General features: G+C 60.3%; 2 protein-coding genes across 3 annotated transcripts; both read left to right on the top strand.

Annotated features, from left to right (window-relative positions):
* The first annotated feature begins 5,586 nt into the window (after positions 1-5,586).
* LOC117007375 (cAMP-dependent protein kinase inhibitor beta-like) lies at positions 5,587-17,191 on the top strand. 2 transcript variants are annotated; one of them, XM_033080466.2, is made up of 5 exons: positions 5,592-5,899; positions 14,670-14,813; positions 15,718-15,822; positions 16,078-16,229; positions 16,708-17,191. In XM_033080466.2, the coding sequence occupies exons 4-5, from the start codon at positions 16,085-16,087 to the stop codon at positions 16,788-16,790; spliced, it is 228 nt and encodes a 75-aa protein (XP_032936357.1). In that variant the 5' UTR covers positions 5,592-5,899; positions 14,670-14,813; positions 15,718-15,822; positions 16,078-16,084; the 3' UTR covers positions 16,791-17,191. The 2 variants fall into 2 exon arrangements, with proteins under 2 accessions (XP_032936359.1, XP_032936357.1); XM_033080468.2 differs by lacking the exon at positions 15,718-15,822 and having other exon boundaries at positions 5,587-5,899.
* A 4,945-nt stretch (positions 17,192-22,136) lies between these two features.
* FABP3 (fatty acid binding protein 3) lies at positions 22,137-25,894 on the top strand. The gene is made up of 4 exons (XM_033080836.1): positions 22,137-22,355; positions 23,103-23,275; positions 25,325-25,426; positions 25,602-25,894. Exons 1-4 carry the CDS (start codon positions 22,283-22,285, stop codon positions 25,653-25,655), a joined length of 402 nt encoding a protein of 133 aa, XP_032936727.1. The 5' UTR covers positions 22,137-22,282; the 3' UTR covers positions 25,656-25,894.
* Positions 25,895-26,584: the final 690 nt, after the last annotated feature.

Here is a 26,584-nt window from a genome sequence, read left to right as displayed (position 1 = left end):
CTTCCCTTCCCTTCCCTTCCCTTCCCTTCCCTTCCCTTCCCTTCCCTTCCCTTCCCTTCCCTTCCCTTCCCTTCCCTTCCCTTCCCTTCCCTTCCCTTCCCTTCCCTTCCCTTCCCTTCCCCCTGCTCCTACTTGGATCCTCAAGACCTGAACCCCTCAATTTTCTTTCCTGGTGTCCAGACCCACCCAACGCCACCCAAAGCCACCCAATGTCACCTCAAGGCACCCAACGCCACCCAATGTTACTCAAAGTCACCCAAAGCCACCCAATGTTACTCAAAGTCACACAAGGACACCAGCCTTCCTCCAAACTCCCTCCAAACTGTCCCCCTGAGCCCCTGCAGGCATTCCCCACATCCTCTGATTGTCAGGACATCTCCAGTGCCAGTTGGATGCCCAGGAACCAGGGGTAATGGCAAATTTGGGAGAGCTGCCCAAGGCACATGCGGCTTTTGAGCCTCTTCATTTGCAGCCTAAACGATTCTCCCTCTCGGAGAACGGCTAATGAGCCGTGGAGATCCAATTAGACTTCCCTGGTCGGCCTTTCACCTCGTTCTCGCCAGTTAAAACCAAAAAGAGGGGGAAAAAATAAATAAAACACAAGTGGCGGCACGGAGACAATTAGATCAGTGTCTGTTTAATGAGTTCATGGATCCAGCAGAAACATCCCTCTGACAGGAGAGGCAGGAGCCGAGCCCAGCCCATGCCCGAGTCCTGTCCCCACTTTGCAGAGCCTTTGTGGGGCGCAGATGAGCCCTGCACGGATTTTGGGTTTGCTGCCTGCACACCCTGGGCTCCCGCAGCCGCTGGGCTGTTCTTTGTTAGGCACAGCAGCCAGCCGGGCTTTTCCACCGCGTGCTTCCAGGATCAGGGATCCTAACCAACTCCAGATGGGTGGAAGAACCCCAGAAAACCTCGGGGTGGGAGCAGAACCGGCGCTCCGGGGTGGGGAGAAGCGATTGGGACCCGCCGGGAGCACCGGGGACAGCGCTGGTGACACGGCGGGGTGACAGATGCCACCAGCCGGAGCTGGCGGTGCCCCCCCGGTGCTGGCAGCCCCCCCGGGCCGGCGTGGCTGCGGCAGCGCTGCCGAGCCCCACGTGGCCGTGCCGAGCAGATTTTGCTTGGCTGCCTGGGCTATATTTAGCCGCCTGTAAAAGGGGTTAGCGAGCAGCGCTGGAGCCAGTGGCACAGCTAAGAATGTCAACGTAAGAGCAGCCAGGGATAAAAAAAGCCCAGGCCGGGCGCTGGGAGCTTTGCACAAATCCCCGCGGCTGCGGAGGTGGAGGCGGGCAGGGCTGCAGGCAGCGCCCGCATCTCCTGGTGCCACCGGGCCGTGGCCACTCCCTGCCCACCCACCCGCACGTTTCGCAGTTTTCGGGCTGGTTTGCGGCATCTCTGCACTCAGCTGGGCACTCAGGGGTTGGGATCGGGTGGGTTTGGTGAAATCCCAGAGTTCTGGGGGCGGCTGTCCCCCTCTGTGTGCAGGGGATGGTGGCAGGCAGGAGGGACAAGGCTCCCCCCAAACTGGGAGGTGTTTGAGAGGCTCCACATGCCCATCCAGGCATCTAGAAGTTACTGGAGCATGAAGAATAGATTTGAGCGCTTCATTTTTGCCCATGAACACATTTTTTGGTATGCTGTCTTTCTGCTCGGTTAACTCCAGCACACCTTTCCTCCCAACGCTCCCCTCGCCGCCCTGATCTGGCCCCTTAAAGCAAGAACTGGGCAAATCCTGCCACATCCCAGCTCTTCCCACCCCATCCCAGCTCTTCCCAAGTTCTCCTGTGCTGCGCTGAGCTGTCCTGACCTTGCCTGGGCTCACTCCTGCCTGTGCAACCCGGGCTGCTGCCCAGAAATGTGGGATTTCAGCCAATATCAGAGCCAATGCACAGGCAAGGTGGTTTCCTGAACTAATTCCCAGAAATAATTTGCACGTTCTGCTGGTCCACTGGGGCAGGGGATGAATATTTTGGTGGCTGAGCCTCGAGAGAGGCACTTTGAGTCATTCAGTCCCTTTTTTCCCCCAGCTCCTGTGATGAACTGGCAGCAGGATGGGATTGCATCTGGCTGCAGGATCCGCCTCACCTTCGGGTCAGAAAGGAGCTGCTGCTGTAAAAGCAGCCACAAATCATTCTTTTGGTTGAAATTTTCCATTCTGCCGGGGACAGCGAGACTGCAGACGAGTTGCAAAGACCTGTGCAACTCACTGCAGATATTCCAGCTGCCCTGACGGCTTGAATTAGGGAACAGAAACAGGAAAAGCAGCTTGTGTGCTGTCCCCCACCGGGGCAGGATGCTCTGGGCTGGGCACACGCTGCGGGGGGAAGATCTCCAAAGGCTCCCCGATGTCCTGGGGGCAGGTGGAGCTGCAGAATCCTTGTGCCCTGCGAAGGACAGGGCGGAGCAGCACACTGGGATCCAGATGGCAGAGTCCTGGAGCACGGAGGGTGCCTGGGAAGGGCACTGCTGCAGCACGGGCATGGCCAGACTCTCGGCTCAGTGTGACGCTCCAGCCTGCCTGGTGACAAATCTTCTCCCTGGGAGCTCTTTGCTGGCATTTTCCCTCTGCTTTGAAATCCTTCAGGCAAGCAAATGCTCTCGCTGCCTTTGGTCCCCGAGATCTCACAGGCAGAGAGGTTTTCCCCCAGGGCAGAGCGCGTTTCCTGCAGATCCATCCCTCAGGAGCCACCTCCATCACTCCAGGGCAGCCTCGAGGCCGTGTCCTGCTGGAGCTCATGGAAAGTCCCAGCCCCCAGCCAGGGAGCAACCTGCAGGTCCCCAAACCCTGTGACCCATGTCCCGAAATAGCGCCTTAACCGAGGGACTGACGCAGCCCCTGGGCTCAGGAATAACCTTCCTGCGCGTCACCTGTGTCCCCAGCGGGCGAGCGGGGGCTTAACCGGGCTGGAAATCGGAAAGATGTGTCTAAAAGAGGAACAGCAAAGGGCTGCTCTCCCCCAGCAGTGACTTTTAGCCCAGATAAGAGCCCGCAGTGCTGGGCAGGGCAGTGGAAAACAGCTCTGCTCCCTCCCTGCTGTCTCCACCAGGAACTGCCCCAGACCTGCAGCAGCCCCAGGATCGCTGGGGTTTATTGACCCTCCTGCCCAGGGGGATAAAGCAGCTGGGCAGCAGCAGCAGAACAGACTCCTCCAGACCCATTTTCTTCCGGTTCTGGACCCTGGGTTTCTAGGGGAAAATAGGATTTAGAGCAGGTGGCAGAGCAGGGAGTGGTCTGAGCCCATCCTCGCTGGCTTCACATCCCTGATGGATCAATCAGGGACTCTCCCAAAGCTCAGGAGGGCACAAATGATATATTCCCCCATCAGCAGGGAAGCTTATCCTGCTGGGAGTATCCTGGGACCAGGATCCCAAGGTCTGCAAAGCCCCAGAGCAGCAGCTGAAAGAGCAGAGGAGGAGCAGAGCAGCCTTTGCCCCCACGTTGGTGCAACACCAGGCACCGCGGCCCTGCCCTGCACCAGCTCCAAACGGGAGCTGCCTGAACAGGGAAGAATTCTGGAATGATTTTTCCCTTCCCAGCTGCTGTCCTGGGTTTGTACCTGAGAGTTTGGGAGCTCTGGGCCGCTGATGCTCAGCACGCCCTGGATGCAGACGGGTTGGGAGAGGTTATTCCATGTCAGCACCGCACTGCCAGGACATGGAGGGACTCACACACCTCTGGTGTGCCTCAGTTTCCACAGCTCCCCCAGCGCAGCCATCCCAAAGGATCATACTGGGAATTGTTCAGCCTTGGAGGAAATTGGGATGTGGGAAATGGGAAATGGGAAATGGGAAATGGGAAATGGGAAATGGGGATGTGGTGTGACCGCCCTTCAGCTGTCCCAGAGCAGAGCATCCCTCGGGGCCGCTCGGGAGCTGCAGAAAGGGAGAACTCTCCGAGGTGCTCCGCATCGCAGCGGGCTCTCCTCCTTCCCTTCCCATGCCCACAGCATCCCCTCCCTCGCTCCCAGCCGTCCCCTCGGCCCGCGACAGCAGTGTCACATCCGATCGGGTGCCAGGCAGGATAAACATCGCCGCTGCTCGGCCCGAGACTGCTCTGGAGAGGGGAGACAGTCAAGGAGAAAGCGGAGCGTGAGCAGCTAAAAATAGCGGCTGGCGAAGGCTCCGCTCCCCGCCGGCCGCGCGGGAGCTGCCACTCGGCCGTCACCGGGAGCTGCCACTCGGCCGTCACCGGGAGCTGCCACTCGGCCGTCACCGGGAGCTGCCACTCGGCCGTCACCACGCGTGAGCGAGCAGCGGCTCCGCGTCCTGCCCTGGCGGCTGCAGCCCCTCCGAGCCTTTGGGGTGCGGGGGTACCGGACACGAGCACCGGCTGGCTCGTGTCGCTGTCCCCCGCACAGCCGGGGCTGTCCCGCTGGTGGCTGCGGGGCTCAGGGGAGCATCGCCCGTCCCGGGTCAGCAGCACCGCGGTGTCCCCATGGCCCATGAGCTGCAGGGGAAGGGACGGGGTGGACGCCTCGCTCCAGGTGCTGAGCATCGCCCCTCGCCATCAGCAGCGAGAGGAGCTTGGCCAGAGCCCGGAATTTGGGATGACGCCCCCAGCCCCGCTCCTGCCGGGAGCAGCGGCCCCGTGCAGGGATGGGGAGCAGGGACCCCGTCACCCACGGGGAGCCCTCCCAAAGCACACCCCGCTCCCCCAGCCCTGGGGACAGCCACCTTCAGGGCCAAGAGGGACATTTTGGAGCCTCTCACCAAGCCCACACGTTTCCCACTCGCAGGGATGCCGTGGAAGCGTTGGGAGGTGGTTACTGCTCCTGTGTGCAATTCCAGTCGATTTAAATTCCCGCTCTGCCTCCCCCAACTCGCTGCAATCACCAGCTCAGGGCTGGGGGTGAGAACCCCCACCTCACACCCTCGGCGCTGGCCGTGTCCCCCCCTCAAGGTGACACCGGAGTCAGGTCAGGAACAGCTGGTGGCATCTGCTCTGCTCCCAGGCGGTGCCCAGCATCCTTCCAGCGGGGACAGACCCGAGCAGGGCACAGCGCGGGGCTGTGCCGCGATCCGCTGGATTTGCCAGCCGCATTCAGGGTCTCCCAGCCCCCCGCCCCCTCCCCCATCCACCACATGCACTCGGGTGCAGCCACAGATTTTGTAATTCTTTTTTTCCCCAAAGATTCGGAGCTTGTCATTGATTCTGACTGCACTAAATGGAGCTGTGTGGGTTGGGGTCAAATTGTCCTGGTGGGCAAGCAGGGGGGCCGGGGGGCTCTGCAGCCGAGAATCCGAATCCAGAGGAAATGTGAGGGAAAATTACCGATTTCCCCGAGCAGGGCTGGTGGCCACGGCGGGCTGCGAGCCCCCCGCCCGGGCTGGGGGTCCGAGCGGGGCAGAGTCACACGGAGCTTGGGGGGAGATGGGACCCGGGGGGATGTCACAGCCCTCCCCTTGTGCCAGCGCGGGGGGACGCGGGGACACAGCAGCCCGGGGGGGGCCGAGGGGCGGCCCCGGCGGCGGGGGGAGAGGGGGGGCGGCGGGCGGGGCCGGCGCTGGGTCCCCCCCGCGCCGAGCGGGGGCCGGGCCGGGCGGGAGCGGCGGCGCTGGGCGGGCGGCGGCGGCGGCGGCTCGGCCCCGGGTGCCCCAGGGCCGCCTGGAGCCGGAGGCTTCCCCGCGGCTCCTGCCGAGCGTGGAGCATCCTTCCCCGGCAACCGGGCTGGCACCGGCACGGGCACGGGCACCGGCACTGATACCGGAATCGGCATCGACACCGGCACCGGCACCGGCATCGGCATCACCCCCGGCACCGACATCCCCAGCAGCCCCGGCACCAGTAGCAGCCCCGGCAGCTCCGGCAGCAGCATCACCGCCGGCACCGGCAGCAGCATCACCTTCGGTGTCACCATCGCCACCGGCCTCGGCACGGGATCGCCGCTGGCACCAGGTGAGCGGCTGGCGGCTGCCGGGTGCAGGTGACGCGGTGGCACCGAGGCCCTTGGGCCACCGCGGAGGGTGCCCTGGGCTCACCGGGGCGAGGGCCAGGTGCCCCCCCTGGGAAGGAGGTGCCCACCCTGGGCACCTCCCTGGGAAGGTGGAGACGCCGGAGGGGCAGAGGATGGTGGTGGCCTCGGGGACAGATGGGTTTTGGGGGGATGGAAGTTTGCAGCAGCTGCAGGGTGTCTCTCGAGAGCTTGGGGTGTCTGTGCCCACCGCCCAGGGGAACACAGATCAGGGCAGGATTTGGGGGAGCAGTGCTGAGGCGCTGAGCAAGGCTCGTCAGTCTCAGGGTGGGCATTTCAGATCAGCCCCACGGCGGCACCTCTGTCACACCCTGGCACCCACCCACTGCATGTCCTGGGTCACCCTGCCCCTCCACCTTTCCCCCTGCCCTGTTCTCCTCTCAGCTACCACACTTCTATCCTCACCCCCAGCTCCAGCCCTCAGCTTCCCGGATTGGAGCTTCCCAGACGATTTGGGCCCAGGGAGCTGCGGGGGTCCCCAGGCACGGAGAGTCCCCCCAGGGCTGAGCACTCCGGTGCAGGGGACGCGCTCCAGTGGTGCTTCCTCCCGGGAGGAAAGGGCTTCCCCAGGGACTGCCCCTCCTCCCTGCCTTCGGGGCATCATTTTGGCAGATTGCCCCTGCAGATGCTTGGATCGGGTCCCTTTGGTCCCCGGAGCTGGCTGCTTCCCCTGGCTGGGTGGCAGTGCCACCGAGGAGGTGGCAGAGGCAGGATGTCCCGTGCTCACCCCAAATGCTCCCAGCCCATGACCTTGGGGTGTCCACCAAGGCACACCCCAGTCCTTGCTGTCACAAACAGACACAGCCCTGGCACTGTCCCCCTGCCCCCACTCTTCCCCTGCCCAGCACCATCTTCCCCAAAAAGCAGGAGCTTGGGAAGGGGAAAGGTGGTGGCAGAGCCAGATTCTCACTTCTTTAAATTGAGGGAATCCCAGCATTTCTCCTGGGACTGGGACGCTGGGAGGCAGAGTGGGGTTGCTCTGGGGGTTTGTTTGTAGGAGGAGACCTTGGGATTCTGGAGGAGCTCTGGCTGGGTGCTGCAGACCCTGGGGGACCTGGCACCATGAACAGGACAGGGACCATGGCCCTGCTCTGCCCTTGGCTCCTGGAACAGGCAATTCCAGCTCCTGGCTCAGCCCTGGGTGTTGGATCCAGCTCTGCTCCATCACGGATTTCCAGCTGTGCCTCTGATCCCAGAGCACCTGCACAGATTTGTTCCCTCTTTGGTTTTTGGTCCCTTCCCTGCCAGCTTCCCAGGAGCTGGGGGTTTTGTCACAGGGTGGTGGTGACAGCTGAAGGATCCTGGCAGGGCTCCCATCCTCAGTGCAGGGATGGCAGGAAACATCTGGATCACCTCCGTGCAAGGCCTCACCACTGGGTGGGGGTTGCTGCCTCAAAGCTGCGTGTCCTGGCAGTTCTCCCCCTCCCCCCTGGCTGAGCTGCAGTGGGAAGGAGAGGATCCACCTGGGGGAAGCACACACCCAGGGCTCCCCAGGGAGCCAGAGCTCCCAGGGAAGGTTCAGCTGCCTCTGCTCCCTGCAATTCTGGGTGCCTGCACTTGTCCCGGTGCTCAGGCAGGGCTGGGAGCTCCTCCTGGACCAGGATCCTCTCCAGGTGCCACCAGTGGCAGCTGGAGGAGAAGGAGCTCGTGCAGGGAGATGAGGCTCCCGTGGTGTCACACGAGCTCTGGTGTCACCCAGCCTATGGCACTGCCTGGAACATGCTTGGTGGCACCTAGCTGTCACCCTGTGACAGCCCACAGCTCTCATCAGAGCTTCCTGGGCTTCCCCTGGCACCAATCCCTGTGCCTGCCACAGCCAGGAGAACCGAGAGTGTCCCCAACCCAAGGGTGTCCTTGTCCCTCTCCAGATCGTGTCCCTCAGCTCCACCTGGGATACTCAGGCTGGAGCAGAGGGTGAAAGCTGTTTGGGGAGGAGGGAGCCTGAACGTGGTGAGGAATGGAACTGCTGTGGATGTGGGTGACACGTTTATTATGCAAAATTACCTGGTTTTATTATGCAAAATTACAGTTTGTGTTGTGTCAGAGCAGGGAACTGAGGGTTCTGCTGGGAGCTCCATTACCCAGAGCTCAATCACCCTAATTATCCTCATTAGATCCTTTCCTTCCCCAAGGAGATGTGGAGCTCCTGTTGGCTCCCCTGACTCCCAGAGCAGGGCAGGGTTATCCAGGTGCCAGGTCCATCTCTGTGGGGCTGGGGGTGGCTCCCATCCCCCTCACCCCAAAGGGGCCACTGCCTTTCCCCCTGGGACTCAAAAATGAGCCAGCTGCACCCACTGGAACTGAGGGGTGTGGGGAGGGGAGACTCACCCAGCACCTTTATAGGGACCCTGATGTGCAGCCAAACTCCCCAGGAGGAATTCCTGTGCTCCTCCCACCACTCCAGCTGATTACCTTTAATCAGTTAATTAAAGGGAATTAACTGATGGGGGTGGAGGATGGAATAGGAATAGCTTTGGAACAGGTCACAGCCTACGGGCTGGTGAGCACCTGGCTGGCCTGGGAGTGGCTGGAGCAGCTTCCATTCCTCCCTGGGATGGGGTGGGACCCATCCTTCCCTCCTGGAATCCTTCCTGGCAGGGAATGGGTGGGATTCAGGGAGCTGCTCCTGCAGGAATGATCCCCATCCCCACCCAAACCGATGTGGGTGAGGGTCTCTCCCTGCTGGTGCCAAGTGGGATCCTGGAGCCGTCCCCTGGCCCTGGGAATAAAGGCACTGCCAGCCCTTGGGATTTGCCATGTTCCTACAGGGAATAGCCATGGCTGGAGTGCTGCTGGTGGTGTCTGGATATCCCTGGTGCTGCAGAGGGGACCTTCCTGCTGTCCCTGAGCTGCTCCCAGTCCCAGCACATGGGACAGAGCCTGGCCAGGGAGCTGATCCCTTCCTCGGGGATGCCCTCCTGCCAAGCAGCTCCATCCCACAGCAGCATTCCCACAGCTCTGAGAGCCTCCTGGAAAAGGGATCTTGCCCCTCCCAGCCTCCAGAAACCCTGCTCCGTGTGATGGGAAAAGCCAGAAATCCTTGTTAGGAGCACAAATCGATGGGAACATTCCCCAGGGAGAGCTGGGATCCCAGGGGAGGGCAGGAGGGGTGGGCAGCAGTGATGTGTGCTCAGCTGGGAGAGCTGGGATCCCAGGGGAGAGCAGGAGGGGTGGGCAGCAGGGATGTGTGCTGGGCTGGGAGAGCAGGAGGGGTGGGCAGCAGTGATGTGTGCTGGGCTGGCAGCCTCAGAGGATGGGGAAGAGGGGCTGGGGTTTGGCCATTCCCTCTCTGGGCGCCATGGGCAGCACAGCTGAGGCTCTCCAGGTTTTCCATGCACTCTCCTGGAGGTTTGGGATGCAGGATGAAGCCCTGCAGTGTCAGCACACATCCTCATGTCCCTGCCCGCTGAACCTTTGGTACTTTGTTTTCCAATTAGAACAACATTAGGCTCGTCCAGGGCTGGAATCCAGGGGGCCCAGAGGGAATCACACATCCAGGTTTGCCCAGTGCTTTCAGCATCTTTCCAGGATGCCCTGAGTGCTGTTCCCAGAGGATCAATGCCTCAATTTTATCCCAGTGTGGAGTCATAGGAGATGCTGAGCTCAGCAGGGTTGTGCCAGGATTAAACTGCTGAGTCCTCTGGAGCCCTTTTCCCTGGCCCAATCCAAGAGGGGATTTTCTCTGGGGTCACTGCCCTGGGGGGATGCCAAGCTCTGATGTGGGATGTGATGTGAACACCCCCAGGTCTGCAAGCACCTGGATTTAGGTTGGCAGAATTTGGGTTTGCTCAGGGAAATTTAGGATTGGGATGTCAGGATCATAAGAGCTGGATTCACTCCCTCACTGGAGCAGGACTGGCTCTGGTTTGTGTTTCCAGCATTAAAAACAAAGGGACAGTTTATACAAACAGCCTGAAATCCCTTCTGGACAGATTCAGGTTGGATTTTAGGATTTTTCCTAGTTTTTGTGGGATATTAAGCACAGCTGAACTCTGCCATCATCCCCCTGACTGACAGAGAAATAACAGAGCCTCAGTTGTGCCGGCGGCTCCATTGCGTGGATGGCAGCAGCAAACCCCACCTCCCCTGCACATCTCCCTGCTGGAAGCTGGGAATTACAGGGAATGGAGATTACCAGTGTCCCATTTCAGAGCCCTTCCTTTTCCTTGCCTTGAACAGGAATTTAGGTCCCAGTGAGCCCAGCTGAGCCCATGAAGGGAAGGGTTTATGCTCAGCCTAGGCTGGTATTAGCTGGGACACAGCTCAGGTTTTGTGTGGAAATAAAAATTCCAAGTCCTACAGCTGGGGAAAAAAAACCCTAAAAAAATAATTCCTAGAAGCCCTGGTTGGAAAGGGCCTTAAATCCCATCCAGTGCCACCCCTGCCATGTCAGGGACACCTCCCACTGTCCCAGGTGCTCCCAGCCCCAGTGTCCAGCCTGGCCCTGGGCACTGCCAGGGATCCAGGGGCAGCCACAGCTGCTCTGGGCAGTGAGACCCTGAATTGTGCAATAGGAAGCAGAGGATGAAAGTTGATCTTTAAAAGGGTCCATGGGATCCAGGGAGAGGTCTGGGTGGAATAATTCAGGATTTGGGTGAGACTGAGCCTAAAACTGGTCCTGCCCATCTGCAGGGCAGCGATGGGGACCAGGCAGGGAGCAGGGGAAAGGGATTTGAGGATGATGGAGGGGACAAAGAGACACTTCAGCATTTCCCAAATCCACGGAAGAGACAATCCAAGCACAGGTGGTGGAGAAGAAGGAAAGCTGGTCTGGATGTGAGGATGAGCATGCAAAATTAGGAGGAAGGTCAGAGCTCAAAGCAGGACACGATGGGAAGGGACTTCGAGGGTGATGGGAATTCCTCTGGAAGTGCATTATCCCAAAGAGGGGCATCTGCTGCTCCACGGAGAGGGAAGGAGTGGAAGCCACTTGTCCAATGCCTTTGGAACATGGGCTTTGCTGGGAAGAGCCAACCCTGCAGGTACCAGGACGTGCTGGAGCTTCTCAGCCTGGGCCAGAGCTTTGGGGAGCTGCCAGCATCACCTGTGCTTAGAAATCCCCCTGGAACAATTCCTCAGAGCTTTGGGAAAGAGCCAGGGAGCCAGGGGAAAATTGGGGGAAAACCAGTGAGAGACCTTGCTGATGCTCCAAGCAGGATGCAGGTTCACTTGGATCCCTGCACCACTTCACTCCAGACCACCACTCCAAAGGTGCCCAGCAAGATCCAAACTGGCCCAAATTCCTGCCTGGCCCACTTGGATCCTGGGGATTTAGGGAAAAAAGTGTCAGGCCATGGTTGGAGGGGTTCCACTGCCAAGGGCAGGCAGGGAGGTGCCAGCATCCCATGGGAATGGCTCCTGGAAGCTGCATCCCATGGGAATGGATCCTGGAAGGTGCATCCCATGGGAATGGGTCCTGGAAGCTGCATCCCTGCCAGGAGGAATCATCCTCTCCAGACACTTCCTCGTTCAGAGCAAAACCTGTTCCAAAAGTCGTTCTGCACCTCCCCATTCAATATTCCTGCAGCATCCCACATCCCTGCAGCCTTTTCCCCCTTTCCCAGGAAACAACGAGATCAGGACAATACTTATCCCCCTCTTTCCCTCTCCCTGGGATCCTGGAGCTGTCCCTGGGCAGGTGGCACAGCCGTTCCCACCTGGCTCAGCATGCCCGGGGCTCCAGCAGCCTGCAGCCGCTTCCCTGGAGAGGAACCCGCCGGGACCGAACCTGCTGCATCCCCAGGAGAGCTCCCGGCTCTCCAGATTTTATCCTGTGTTTAATTATTGCCATCTGCTGTTCCCGGCTCCGGGGGCTGTCTGGTGGCTGTCGGGCTCTGGTTAACCCAGCCCTGTTGGAGTTCCCTCCTGTGTGTGCTCCTGGCTCATTTTCCTGGATGATGCTCTGGTTCCCTTCTGACCTGGGGCAATTCTTTCCTTCCCCTTTCACTCAATTTTACCGTTTCATCTCGCTAAACTCTGCCCATTTTTCATCGTGTTCATCAGCATTGAATCCAGGGTTGCTGGTGGATTTTGGAGGGTTTATTCCAGGCTGCAGCATTCCCAGCACAGATCCCATAAAATGTTGAATTAAAGAGGAGGAACCCCCCGAACAGAGAAAGCCAAGAGCATTAAATGCCCCAAACTCCCTTCCAGAGGAGCTCGTGACCCACTAACAACTCAGAAGCTGAAGAAGCAAATCCTTGTGGTTAAATGAATCCTCAAGACATCCCTGGAACACCTCCCAGGTCCTAAATTCCTGGAACACTCCTGGTTTGTTGTCTCTGGCAGGGGGAAGGTGTTTGGCAAAGCTGTGATGTGTCTGTGGTGGTCCCCAAGCTCCAGGTGCAGTTTGGGGTCCCTGCCACTCCCAGCAACCCCAAAAGTTGTGTTAGAGGGGACATGCCAATGCTGAGGGGATCATGGATGTGCCCATGGATGTGTTTGACCCTGACCTGGGTTTCTTTGCTCCATCCCCCGGTGGGTCACACCTTTCTCTGCCTGTTCAGCACCTTCCTCCAGGGCTCTGCTATCCCTGTTCCTGCCCAAGGAACACATCCCTGTCCATCTCCTCCCTCCACCTCTCCCAGCACCTTCCCTGCCTCCCATCTCCAGCAGGGATTAAGGTTTATTTCTGCCCTCCCCTCCTCTATCCCATTAGGGGCATTAGAGCAGGAGCCAGCGGCCCCAAGGACCTTCCATGTGACTTCAGGAGCTTTTTTAGGCTGAGACCACGTTAAGCCACAGAAACTGTCCCTGCTTAGAGGGGGAAATCCTTGCTCACCGTGTTTATCCAGTGGGATTTGCCCCGTTTGGGTTGGATTTGCCTGTGGGACCTGGAGGCTGTGGCGTGGGGCAGGTGTTGGTGGCTTGAACATTGTCCCCAGGGGTGCAGGGACAGCCCTGGGCTCCTGGGACAGCGATGCTGCATCCCAGGAGTGCTCAGGGCTGTGACAATCCCCGGGTTGGGGTCCCTGGTCCTGATCCCTGGTGTGGCTTTTTTGAGCCAGGTGATCAAGCAGGATCCAACCCCATCCCCACATCCCTGGGAGCGTTTGTTGAGGGAGGGACACGGGCAGGAGCCAGCAGCTCCTGGAGGCTGATTGGTAATCCCTGATTGTCCAGCGCTGGAGGCAGCAGGAGCTGCTGGAGCTGGCAGGAAGGAGCTTTGATCCCGCCTGCAGGGCTCTGGTTCTGCTGGGTGTGCAGAGGATCTGTGTGTGAGTGTGCACACGTGTGTGTGTGTGTGTGTGTGTGTGTGTGTGTGTGTGTGTGTGTGTGTGTGTGTCTGTGTCTGTGTGTGTGTGTGTGTGTGTGTGTGTGTGTGTGTGTGTGCGTGTGCGTGTGTGAACATGGCATCAGGGATCCACAGGGATCCACAGGGAACCACAAAATCCGTTAGCCTGAAAAACCCAGCGAGATCAGAGTCCAACCACTCCCTCAGCCACCAACCCCCATCTGCAGGTGCCACATCCCCACGGCTGTTCAATCCCCAGGACTGGTGACTCCTGCACAGCCTTTTCCATGCAGGATTCCTCCCTAAAATCCATGGAACCTCCTGGAATGTGTGTGCTCACATGTTGTGCGTGTTCCCAAACAGTCCCAGGGGACTGTGGGACACCACAGGATGTCACATGTGCCCCTGTGCCAGGCTCAGGGCTCCCCGCGCTGCTGCTGTGGCACAGGCGGTGCCAGGGGAGGAATGTGACCTTGAGCAGGGGAGGACAAACTCTGGGACAAGGAGGTGACACGGCTGCACTGGGAGCCAGGAAGTGCCACAGGTGCAGACACAGTGACAGCGAGTGTCACACAGTGTGGCACGGGGTGTCACACAGGCAGACTGACAGGGAGTGTCACACTGTCTCATGGGGTGCCACACATGCACACACCTGTACAGTCACACAGAACAGCCCAGTCAGAGGTGACACACACTTGTGTGACAGTGAACACACATGGGACACTGCACACACCTGTGACACTGTGCACACATGTGACACTGCACAGACACGTGACAATGCACACACCTATGACAATGCACACGTGACACTGAACACAGCTGTGACACTGCATATGTGAGACACCGCACAAATACGTGACACTGCACACACACACGTGACAATGCACACGTGGGACACTGCACACATATGTGACACTGCACACACCTGTGACACTGCACACACATCTGACACTGCACACACATGTGACACTGCACACACACGACACTGTACACACGTGTCACTGCACATACATGTGACAATGCACACGTGTGACACTGCACATACATGTGACAATGCACACACCTGTGACACTGCACATACATGTGACATGCACACACGTGACACGGCCCACACATATGACACTGTACACACATGTGACACTGCACATACATGTGACAATGCACATACATGTGACATGTACACACGTATGACACTGCACACACGTGTGACACTGCACACACATATGACACTGCACACAGCTGTGCTGGAGCAGTGCAGGTGGCTCCAGAGGTCAATGGTCATGCAGCTGTACAGGGAACCTTTGTCACTGCCCCTGCCTTTGTCACCCCCCTGCCCAGCCCCGTGCCTCAGCAGCACCCGGGTCCTGCCCCTCATGGCACAGCCACCCCAGCACCAATCACTAATTAACTAATCACTAATCACCTCCCGAGTTAATCATTTATTTCTCCCCTCCCTGCAGCCGTGGTCACCCCTCCCGTGCACACAGCACCTGCGCCCAAGGACCTTGGCTCGTCCTCCCAGCACTGATTCCCAGCAGGAATTCCCAGTGAATCCCAGCGATTCTCAGCACTGATTCCCAGCACTGATTCCCAGTAGGACACTGGTGAGTTCACACCCCCAGTCACCAGCCTGGGGACAGCAGTCCCAGTACTGCCATCAACATCTGGCCTGGAGGGGGTGGGGCTGCTGGGGTGGTGGTTTGGGGTTTCTGTGCTCTGTGGGAGGTGGAGGGCGCCTTGTCTCTGCCAGGTCATGTGCCACCCCTATGCCACCCCTGTGCCACCCTTGTGCCACTCCTGTGCCACTCCCACCTCCCATGGCAAAAGCCCAAAGTGTTTTCTGGAGTCCCTCACGTGGAGCTGAGAAAACACCTCAAGAAGGTCCCAGCAGCACGAGCACATGGATGGCTCACTGCCAGTTGGATTTTCCTGATTCCAACAGCTTGCCAGGAGAGTTCCCACCCACCCAGGGCACCCCAGCATTGCTGCTGCCTGCCTGACTCAGCAAGAGCCACTCTCCAAGGGACACAGTGGTGTCCCCAAGTTGGGGACTCCATGTAGTTTACTGGCAGTGCTGGCTCAGCCTCCCTCCCTGTCACCTCTGCATCCCCGTCCCTGCTCTCCATCCATCCATCCATCCATCCATCCATCTATCCATCATCCATCCATCCATGCATCATCCATCCATCATCCATCCATCATCCATCCATCATCCATCCATCCATCATCCATCATCCATCCATCCATGCATCATCCATCCATCATCCATCATCCATCCATCCATCCATCATCCATCCATCCATCCATCATCCATCATCCATCCATCCATCCATCCATCCACCCCCATCTCACCATGGATGAGGCTCAGAGCAGCCCCCCAGGGTGGGGGTGCTGTGGGTGCTCCCAGGGGGACCCAGCCCGCTGTCCCCTCCAGACTCACTCCCTGCTCCCTTTTCACCCCCCCTTGCCCCCAGCCTCATTGGTGACCCCCTGCTCTCCCTCCCCCAGGTCAGAGCCAGAGGGGACCCAGCTGGGACTGATCCCTGTCCCCCGTGGTGTCCCTCACGTGGGCACGGGGCAGGCGCGGTGCCAGGCCAGGCTGGAGGGTGCCCGGTAAGGCTGCCTGGGGTGGGGGTGCTGGTGGGACCCCAGGGAACCCCTCCCTGACACTGCAGTGACCAGCGGAGATCAGAGCACCCAAAGGTGCCGGGGTGGTGGTGGCGAGTCCCAGGGGCAGGGTGGCCCTGCCTTTGCTCCTGAGGGGCAGAGGGGGTGCAGGGGGGAGCAGAGGGCACCAGAGCACCCATCCCGGAGCAGAGCCAGGTCCCTGCAGCTCGCCGTGCTGACAGAGGGGACATCTCCCCGCAGGGTTAGCATGACCGAGGTGGAACCCGTGCTGGACTTCGCATCCTCCAGCAGGACGGGCCGGCGCAATGCCCTGCCCGACATCCTGGGCTCGCCCGCCGGCGTCAGCCCCGCGGACCTGCCCCTCAAACTGGCCGAGATGTCCCTGAGCGCAGGTGGGTGACCAGGAGGGGGGCGGAGGGGAGCAGGGACAGGGGTTCCCATGTTCATCCAGTGCTTAGGGATCGGGACATGGAGGGGCTGGAGCGTGTCCAGGGCAGGGAACAAAGCTGGAAAGGTGCTGGAGCCCCAGGAGAGGCTGAGGGAGCTGGAAAGGGGCTCAGCCTGGAGAAAAGGAGGCTCAGGGGGGCCCTTGTGGCTCTGCACAACTCCCTGACAGGAGGGGACAGCCGGGGGATCGGGCTGTGCTCCAGGAACAGGGACAGGAGCAGAGGGAACGGCCATGGGAGGTCCAGGTTGGATATTGGGGAAATTTTCTCCACGGAAAGGGTGGTCAGGGATTGCCAGGGGGGTTTGGAGTGCCCATCCCTGGAGGTGTCCAAGGAATGCCTGTCCTTAGCTGGTGACAAGGTGGGCATCGGGCACAGGTGCTCTGATCCCACCCCGTGACCTCTCCCCGGTCTCTCCTGGCAGGCAGCGCCCAGGACATGCAGTCGCCCTCAGCGGAGGTGCCCCCTCCGCAGTCCCCCAGCCCCGAGCTGAAGGACACGTCCTAACCCCGCCCGGGGGGGACATTTGTGACCGGCGGAGGAAGGAGGAGGCTGTGGAGCAGCAGCCCAGCTTTCCTGGCACAGCCGGAGCCCGCTGGGATTTCCTCGTGCTGCCGCAGCGAGACCCTGGAGCGTCCCCCGGCCATGGGGGAGCAGCGCGTGGCGGGGGCGCGGCGGGGACATGGAGGGGACCTGCTGTGACCAAGGGGTGATTCCCACCCACGCCCTGGGCCAGGACTCGGGTGGGGGGGATGTTTTTGTCTCTCCGCGGGGAGGAATATTTTTCTTCTGGGGCATTTGGCGGAGCCGAGCGCGGGGAGGGTCCCGGGCGGGCCCTCCTGGCCGCAGGAGCAGCCACGGGTGTTTCTTGCTAAGTGTGGTGTTCACTGTGATGTTTTTGGGTACCACCTCGTCTCCTGGCCTTTCTTCTGGGTGACTCAGGAGCCATTCCCAAGTTTTGTGGGGGTGAGATGGGGAAACACAACCCGAGAGCCCCCCAGCCCTTAAGCGAAGCCCCGGGTTACCAGCACGTGTCTGAGGGATCCCACTGAGGAGCAGAGCACCCCAGCGTGGTCCCCGCTCCTGGGGATGGGGGTGCTGGGGAGTTTGGGATGTGGGGAGCAGGGCGATGCTGTTTGGAGCACCCAGCCCCACGAGCCAGCTCACCCACTGACCCACGCTGGATCCTCTCCCGCAGCCCCGGGTCCTGCGGGATTTGGGGATGTGGGACACATGGAGTGGGGCTTTCCCAGGCTGTGGCAGTGCCCCCCACATCCTCTGCGTCTGCCAGAGGGCGCGATGGGACCCTTCCACCTGGGTGCTGAGGGAAGACTCGTCCGCCGGCTCTGGGGGTCGCTGGCCGCTGGCCGGAGCCAGGCGGGATGGCTGGAGTGGAGCTGGACCCACCCCATCCCTCTATTCATCCCATCGGGGACAATCGGCTATAGCTGTCGCTGTGGGACCAGCAAAGGAATCCTGCAGCCCAGGCTCCCCCTGGCCACCAGAGAGCCATGCGGGGCCACAGGCAGGGCCACCGTGTCCCTCAGTCCCTGTCCCCATCACCCCATGGTGTCCCCGCCACCATCAGGCTCCCAAGCCTACATCCAATCCTTGGCGTGAAGGCCAGTCCTGGATGGGAGGGTTGGGTGGGAGTGAACACGTTTAGGGCTATCCGTGCATGGCTATCCATGTGAATGGGCCCGTGTGGGCACAGGCACACACTTACACAGGCATTCGTGGGCATGGGAACACGTGTGCATAGGCATCCCTGTGTGTGGGCACACAAGGACATGGGTGTTCATTGTCATGGGCTCTCCTGTGCATGTACAGCCATGTGTAGGGTCACGGGCACCCACACACCCTGGAAACGCTGTGGGTGGGCATCTGTGTGGTCATGGGCACGCATTTAAATGGGCATTCATGAGCACAGTCCTGTGTGCATGTACATCTGTGTGTGTGTGCATCCATGGGCAGCCATGTGCATGAGCATCCGTATGTGCGTGTGCATCCATGTGCGTGTGCATCCACGTGTGTGCATCCACGTGTGTGTGTATACCTGTGTGTGTGTATCCATGTGGGTGTGCATCTGTGTGTGTGTGGATCCGTGTGTGTGTGAATATGTGTGTGTATCCATGTGTGTGTGCATCCGTGTGTGTGCATCTGTGTGTGTGTGCATCCATGTTTGTGTGCATCTGTATGTCTGTGCATGCGTGTGTGTGTGTGCGCATCCATGCGTGTGAGCATCCATGCGTATGTGCATCCATGTTTGTGTGCATCCATGTGTGTGTATCCGTATGTGTGTGTGAATCTGTGTGTGAGTGGATCCATGCGTGTGTGTATCCCTTTGTGTGTGTGTGCATCCATGCCTGTGTGCATCCTTGTGTGTGTGTGCATCCATGTGTGTGCATTCATGTTGTGCATCCATGCGTGTATGCATCCGTGTATGTACATCCATGTGTGTGTCCATGCCTGTGTGTGTGCATCCGTGTGTGTGTGTGCATCCATGTGTGTGTGCATCCGTGTGTGTGTGTATATCCATGTGTCTGTATCCATGTGTGTGTGCATCCGTGTGTGTGTGTGTATCCATGTGTGTGTGTACATCCATGTATGTGCATCCACGTGTGTGCATCCGTGTGTGTGTATCCGTGTGTGTGTGTGTGGATCCAGGTATGTGTGCATCCGTGTGTGTGTGCATCCGTGTGTGTGTGCATCCATGTGTGTGTGCATCCATGTGTGTGTGCATCCGTGTGTGTGTGTATACCTCTGTGTGTGTATCCATGTGCGTGTGCATCTGTGTGTGTGTGTGTGTATCCGTGTGTGTGTGAATCTGTGTGTGAGTGGATCCATATGTGTGTGTATCCGTGTGTGTGTGCATCCATGTTTGTGTGCATCTGTATGTCTGTGCATGCATGTGTGTGTGCATCCTTGTGTGTGTGTATCCCAATGTGTGTGCATTCATGTTGTGCATCCATGCGTGTGCATCCGTGTGTGTATGTACATCCATGTGTGTGTCCATTCCTGTGTGTGTGTACATCCACGTGTGTGCATCCACGTGTGTGCATCCGTGTGTGTGTATCCGTGTGGATCCAGGTATGTATGTATCCATGTGTATGTGCATCCATGTGTGTGTGTGTCCGTGTGTGTGTGCATCCGTGTGTGTGCTTCCACATGTGTGTATCCGTGTGTGTGCATCCGTGTGTGCGTGCATCCGTCTGTGTGTGTGCGTCTGTGTGTGTGTGTGCATCCATGTGTGTGCATCCGTGTGTGTGTGCATCCACATGTGTGCATCCATGTGTGTCTATCCATGTGTTTGCAGCCATGTGTGTGTGCATCTGTGTGTGTGTGCGCATCCTTCTGTGTGTGTGCATCCATGTGTGTGTATTCATGAGTATGTGCATCCATGTGTGCATGCATCCATGTGTGTGCATCTGTGTGTGTGTCCATGTGTGTGTGCATGTCTGTGCATGTGCATGCATGCAGTGGTATCTGTGTGGGTATCAGTGTGTGTGTGTGCATCCATGTGTGTGCATCCGTGGTCATGGACACTCCTTTACATGGGCATTGGTGGGCATGAGTTCCCGTGTGTGTGGACATTGTTTGTGTGTGTGTGTGTATCCATATCTGTGCACCCATGTGTATCTGTATGTGTGTGCATGTGCATCCATGTGTGTGTATCTGTGTGTGGACATCGGTGTGTGTGCATGTGCATCCCTGGTCATGAGCATCTGTGTGTGGTCACCCTCATGTTTGCACATCTATGGGCACACCTCAACTTTACATGGGCATTTGAGGGCATGTACACACACGTGTGTACGTGTGTGTGTCTGTGTGTGTGTGTCTGTGTCTGTGTGTGTCTGTCTGTGTGTGTCTGTGTGTCTGTCTGTGTGTGTGTCTGTGTGTGTGTCTGTGTCTGTGTGTGGGGGTGTGTCTGTGTGTGTCTGTGTGTCTGTCTGTGTGTGTGTCTGTGTGTCTGTGTGTGTCCATGTGTCTGTGTGTGTCTGTGTCTGTGTGTGGGGGTGTGTATGTGTCTGTGTGTGTGTGGGTGTGTCTGTGTGTGTGTGTGTCTGTGTGTGTGTGCGTCTGTGTGTGTGTGTGTGTCTGTCTGTGTGTGTGTCTGTGTGTGTCTGTGTGTGTCTGTGTGTCTGTGTGTCTGTGTGTGTGTGTGTGTCTGTCTGTGTGTGTGTCTGTGTGTGTCTGTCTGTGTGTGTGTGTGTCTGTGTCTGTGTGTCTGTGTCTCTGTGTCTGTGTGCCCATGTGTCTGTGTGTCTGTGTGTGATTCCCAGGTGAGTGTAGTCGTGTTTGTGGGTGCTCCTGTGGGTCAGCGTGCAAGGGCCATGTGGGTGTGCCTGTGCTGGGGTGTCCCTATACCAAGGTGTCCCTGTACCAGGGTGTCCTTGTGCCTGGGTGTCCCAGTGGGTGAGTGTCACTCTGTGTTGGTGACCCTGTGAATTGCTGTCCATGTCGATTGGTGTCCCTGTCAGTGGGGTGTCCCTGTGCCCATGTGTCCCTGTCAGTGGGTGCTCCTATGTCGGGATGTCCCTGTCAGTGGGGTGTCCCTGTGCCAGGGTGTCCCTATGTCAGGATGTCCCTGTGCCAAGGTGTCCCTGTGCCCAGGTGTCCCCGTCAGTGGGGTGTCCCTGTATCAGGGTGTCCCTGTCAGTGGGGTGTCCCCGTGCCTGGGCAGCTGTTCCTGCCAATGCCCCCATCTCACAGTCCTCTTGCAGAGGGAGCACCCAAGGGGACAGGGTTGTGCAGGTTTGGGACACTGACACCCAGCTGAGGGGACAGAGGACAATCCTTGCCCTCTGTATCCCCCTCGGGCCATGGGGGCTCTGTCTGCCTGGGGACTAAATTGTCCTTGTGACCCTGCTGAGCAGGGGCAGGGCAGGGGACACCTATTCCACAGGGATGGGTCCTGTGCCCCCAGGGCACGAGGTGAGGGGTCCTGCTCGGTGACAGTGTCAGCAGGAGGAAGCTGAACACGAGCTCCGGCTATTTTTGGGTGTCTGCGATGTCACACAGGGGACGGAGCAGGGAGAAAGTGTCCCCGGTCCCTCTTGGCCCTGGTGCCTTTGACCCCGAAGTACCAAAGACAAGGGGACACACTGCAGCCACCGGGCTCAGGGACACCTGAGTCCCCAGCTGGGTCCCTACACGCCCGGGGATGGGGGCAGGAGTGGGCACTGTCCCCTGGGCTCCAGGGGACACCGAATCCCACGGCCAGGGTGACCCCACCCACGCTGGGAAGGGGCCGGGGATGCTCTGGCCCCACGGGAGCCCAAAGTGAGGGGAGATGGGGGGGGGACCTGCCATGGGTCCCACAACGCCGTGCCTGTCCTTGTCCCAGCACCCAAAACATCACTGGTGGCACACGCGTGTCCCCACGCACACAGGTAGGGGACAGGGTCACACACGTGCCCACACACAGGCACATCGAGCAGGGAGCGGGTCACGCGTCCCCACAGACACACGGCATTGAGGGGGTGTCACACATGTTCCCAGACTCTCCTGGAGTCCCCACATGTATTCCCACACCCCCCCCCCTCCCCGGTGCTCCCTGCCCCAATTTCCCCAGCTCAGCTCCCCTGTGCCCACTCGTGTCCCCGAAGGGCATCATCACTCTCGCTGTCCCCGTGTCCCTGCCCCTCCCCACGCACCCAAGGGACCACCTGGGCTGGGCACACACCCCCGTGCCCACCCCCGCGTCCCCTACCCCGCACCCACGGCCCCGCAGAGCCCGGGCACAGCTCACGACACAAGTGCCCCTCTCCGCTGTCCCCATCCCTGCCGGTCGCCCCGGGGGCGGGGGGCGGTGGCCGGCCCGGGGTGGCCGCTGGCAGCGCTGCCGGGGAGTATTTCTGGAGCGCGTTGTGCTCTTTCCAATCATGTGATGAGGACATTATTTAAGGCGGCTGCGGGGCCGGAGCAGCTGCAGGCAGTGCCACGCTCGCACACGGCCGGACCCCCGCGCGTCTGCAGCCCCCCCGCGCCCCCTCACCATGGTCGACGCTTTCGTGGGCACCTGGAAGTTGGTGGACACCGCCAATTTCGATGAGTACATGAAGGCTTTGGGTGAGTGGGCGCGGCTGGGAGCGGGCTTGGAGTCACATCACCTTTTTTTTTTTTTTTTCCCTACGCCCCCCACTCCACCCCCCCCAGTTTGCGCCGTGAACCCCCGCCCCGCACGGGGGTCTGGCTGGGGGGCTGCAGGAGGTGGGGGTCGCTGCTACCCCCGTGGGTGGTTTAGGGGCATCCGGGGTTTTGTGCACGTGGGGTTGGGCTGGGTGAGGGGGCCTCGGGCTGGGTGAGGGGTCTGGTCCTTCCCGTGCCCCCCCTCGGGGGCAGCCTTTGGCAGAGGGCGGAGGGATGGGATGCCCGTCCTGGGTGCTGCTCAGGACCCCCCCAGCCTTCCCCAGCCCCCGATCCCCCATCAGCCAGCCCGGCAGGCTCAGGGGAGTCCCCCACTCCAGAGGAGTGCGGGGAGGGGGCACAGACACCAGTCCCCCCCTCACCCTGCTCAGGGGCTGGGGGGTGCTGGTCCGGGATCCATCCCTCAGCAAGGACAGCATTCCCTGGTCCCGGACCCATCCCTCAGCAAGGACAGCATTCCCTGGTCCCAGATCCATCCCTCAGCAAGGACAGCATTCCCTGTTCCCCTCCATTTTGCTCCTGCCCGGGAGCGCACGGAGCCCCCCAGGACCGTGAGCGGGCAGCAGTTTTGGGGTTCACCCTCCACCACACGGGGAGGAAGAGCTCGGGGGATGCCGGGGGTGGGTGGCTGCACCGTGCCCTTCCATACCCCTCACCCCTCGCCCCCAGGCGTGGGCTTCGCCACGCGGCAGGTGGCCGGCTTCACCAAGCCCACCACCATCATCGAGCTGGACGGCGACAAGGTCACTGTGAAGACCCAGAGCACCTTCAAGAACACCGAGATCACCTTCAAGCTGGGCGAGGAGTTCGATGAGACCACGGCAGACGACAGGCACGTCAAGGTGAGCCTCAAACCCTGCCTCACCCCGCGGCACCCCCGAAAGGCTCTGTGGGCTGCGGGGGATCGCTCCATCAGCCCGCGGCTCCAGGGCTCCATCCTGGCTGCCTGTGCCAGGGGAACACCTCTGTGCCCGCCAGGGCTGCTGCTCAAGCCCGGTCCCGTCCAGGCAGCTCCCCTGGGTCCGTTTTGCGGCTGGGCTCCCCCGGGATCAGGACGGAGCTGCCGGGAGGGTTGTGCAAGAGCCGGGCTGGCGAGTGCCAGCTTGCTCAAGAGGAGGCCGTGGTGGGGTGGTGGGAAGTGTCCCTGCCCCGGGGGAACAGGGGCACCGCACCCCTTTCTTGAGCCCCTCCGTGCCTGCCCTCCCAAGCCTGCAGGGATGGAGGACCGGGACAATCCCGGGTGGTCAGTGCCTCTCCAAAAGCTCATCCCGTGGCTGCGGGTCCCTGCGGAGCAAAAAACTTCCCAGGCCAGGCTGCTCCTCCCTGCAACAGCAAGGGAAAAAATCACCTGAGAGAGAGCAGTGACTTTCGTGGCCTCTCCCACCCTGCAGGAACATTTTCCCTTGAAGGAGTGGCTCATCTCCTGGTTTTTCCTAGATTTCGTGCTGCTCCCATGCCCCACTGAACGCTCCATGCAGGAGCAGCTGGCAGCTCTGTGCCCCACACCCAGCCCGGGGGGCACCTCAGGAGGGACCTGGCGGCTCTTTGGGCACAAAACCCTTTCGTGGCCCCAGAGCAGGAAGCACAAAGGGCTGGGCTCGGAGTGAGGCTGGGGGAAGGGGCTGAGTGACTCCCTCCCGCCCCAGCTCCTGGAAGCTGTTCAAGCAGCAGGAACGTGTGACCGGCCCGGAGCTGCTGCCACAGCCCGGGATGTGCCCTTGGGGTGCCCCTAGGCCGGGGGCCAGAGGGCACATGATGGGTCAGCGGGGCCAGGACGCTGCCCGAGGCACGGGGCTGGACAGGATGGGGCAAGCAGGGTCAGCCATGCAGTTGTGAGGTACCCAGGATAACATGGAATGGTTTGGGTTGGAAGGGACCTTAAAGATTACTAAATGCACCCCCTGGACTGGCAGGGACACCTGCCACTGTCCCAGGCTGCTCCCAGCCCCAGTGTCCAACCTGGCCTTGGACATTGCAGGGACCCAGGGGCAGCCACAGCTGCTCTGGGCACCCTGTGCCTCCCCACCCTCACAGGCAGCAATTTCTCCCCAATATTCCATCTTTCCCTGCCCTCTGGCTGTGGGTTCCAAGGCGATGGGGCACCCAAACTTTTGGACAGTTGAGCAGAGAGGGACCCAGCTATGGGAAGAAATTTTTTTTTGGGATCTGAGGAAGCACCCAGAGCCTTGTGGAGACCTGGGGCTGGAACACACGTGAGCTCTGGACAGACCCAATGGGGGCACCCCAGGGGCAGCCCCGGTTCTGGAGGGGCTGCGTGGGGGGCACAGGGCAGGATGGGGACAGGGGGCCAGTGCCAGTGCTGGTGCCGGTGCTTTTCCTGGCACAACCCCATGGTGCGTGCCGTGGCCGGCGCTGTCACAGTAACCTTGGCACGGGCCGGGCTCTCGGGGCTGAGTCAGCAGCGGCGCTGTGCAAACAGCAGCGCGGCGAGCAGAGGCGCGTTTGCTGCACCAGCCGCTCCAAAAACCCTCCCGGGCCCTGCAGGGCAGGGAAGCTTCGGTTCCAAACCTTCCAAACCCCGGTCCTGCCCCGCCTCTCCGGTCCCCGCGCGTGGGAGCGCGGCCCGGCCGGGTCCCGGTGGCCCCGAGCGGCGCTCCCTGAGCTGGCCCCGGGCACGGAGGTCAGGGTGACCGTGCCGGTGGCACTCTGGGGTCACAGAGGGACAGCCGAGCCCGTGACCCAGCGCAGGATCCAGGCTGGGCTGAGCGCGGCTCACCAAACCAGGCAGGGATGTGGCAGGGGGGCATCCCCACAGTGGCACCCCCAGGCTGGTCCCGAGCACTGCGGGGCTCCAGGGTCCCCTGTGAGTGATAAACTCCACAGAAAGCCCGGGGAGGAAGGTAACTGTGGGTCTCAATCCCTCCCTGCAGTCCCTGGTCAAACTGGATGGAGGCAAACTCGTCCACGTGCAGAAATGGGACGGGAAGGAGACATCGCTGGTCCGGGAGCTGAAGGATGGAAAATTAATTCTGGTAAGGAAATGGCTTTATTCTGAGATCCCCACCTCAGAAATGGCTTTATCCTGAGATCCAGACCTCAGAATTGGCTTTTTTCTGAGGTTCCCAATTCATAAATGGTTTGAATTGGGAACAGCTCAGCTCGGGGATGGGCAAGGCAGCACTAACCCCCCCCACCCTCTGCCCCCAGACTCTCACCATGGGCAACGTCGTCTCCACCCGCACCTACGAGAAGGCGACATAGACGCTGTGCCAGGTGCCCTGCCTGTCACCCGGTGCCACATCGTCCCCAGCGCCTGGCCCCGTGCCAGGCACGGCTTCCCGTGGGCTCGGAGCCGCTGCCCCGCCGGGGCCGCCCCTGCCCCGCCCGGTGCCTGCAGGGGCTCGAGGGGCTTGGGTGGTGCTTTCGTGCTTTGTTGTTGGGTTCTTTTTTAATTGATAGTGGGAAAAGTCACATGGACAAATAAAAAAGGTGTTGTTACAGCTCTGTGCTTGGTTTACTGGGGAAAAAACGTTTTGGGCACGTGGCCACCCACAGGGATGGCAGGGATGGGGTTAATGGCCGGTGATCCCAATAGCCCATCTCAGCGTCCTCTCCAAGCTATGGGGATCAGTTGTGGTTAGAAATGTGCTCTGGGGGCGGGAACGTTCAGTCCTGCAGCAGCTCAGTGTCCGGGAGTGCCCCTCCCAGCGAGGCACAGCCACCAGGGCAGGAGGGGCCCACAGCCCTGAGGCACAGGCTCACCTGCAATAAAGGTCCTGAGCTCTTGGTGTCGGGATTTGGGAAGGGAAACGGCCCCAAAGGGCGATGGGGAGCTGGGCTGGGAAGCTCAGGGAAGGAAAAGGGACAAGGAGAGGCTGCATCAGCAATGCCAACAGCTTGCCAACCACCCCAGCTCCCTGCAGAGCCAGAGGCCACAGGAGCGACTCCTTCGTGTGGAGGGCAAGAAGCCCTGGGCACAGGAACCCCCTGCACTCGGGGGGAGATCTAAAACCCTCCCCAGAGACAGAGCTGCCACGGAGTCCCCTCACAGCTGGTGGCAGGAGAGAGCTGCCCCCAGTGTGCTCTGTTGCTTTGTGTTAACAGCCTGTACCCTGCTGGTCTCTTGTTTGGGTTCTGGGCCCTCAGACTATTTGCCCTGTTGCTCTTCCCCACCCCCTGCCTTCCCCATA

Source organism: Catharus ustulatus, chromosome 26 (assembly GCF_009819885.2).
Source record: "Catharus ustulatus isolate bCatUst1 chromosome 26, bCatUst1.pri.v2, whole genome shotgun sequence".
NCBI classification, from domain to species: domain Eukaryota; kingdom Metazoa; phylum Chordata; class Aves; order Passeriformes; family Turdidae; genus Catharus; species Catharus ustulatus.
Note: the sequence above shows the minus strand (reverse complement) of the source record. Positions and strands in the feature narration are given on the sequence as shown.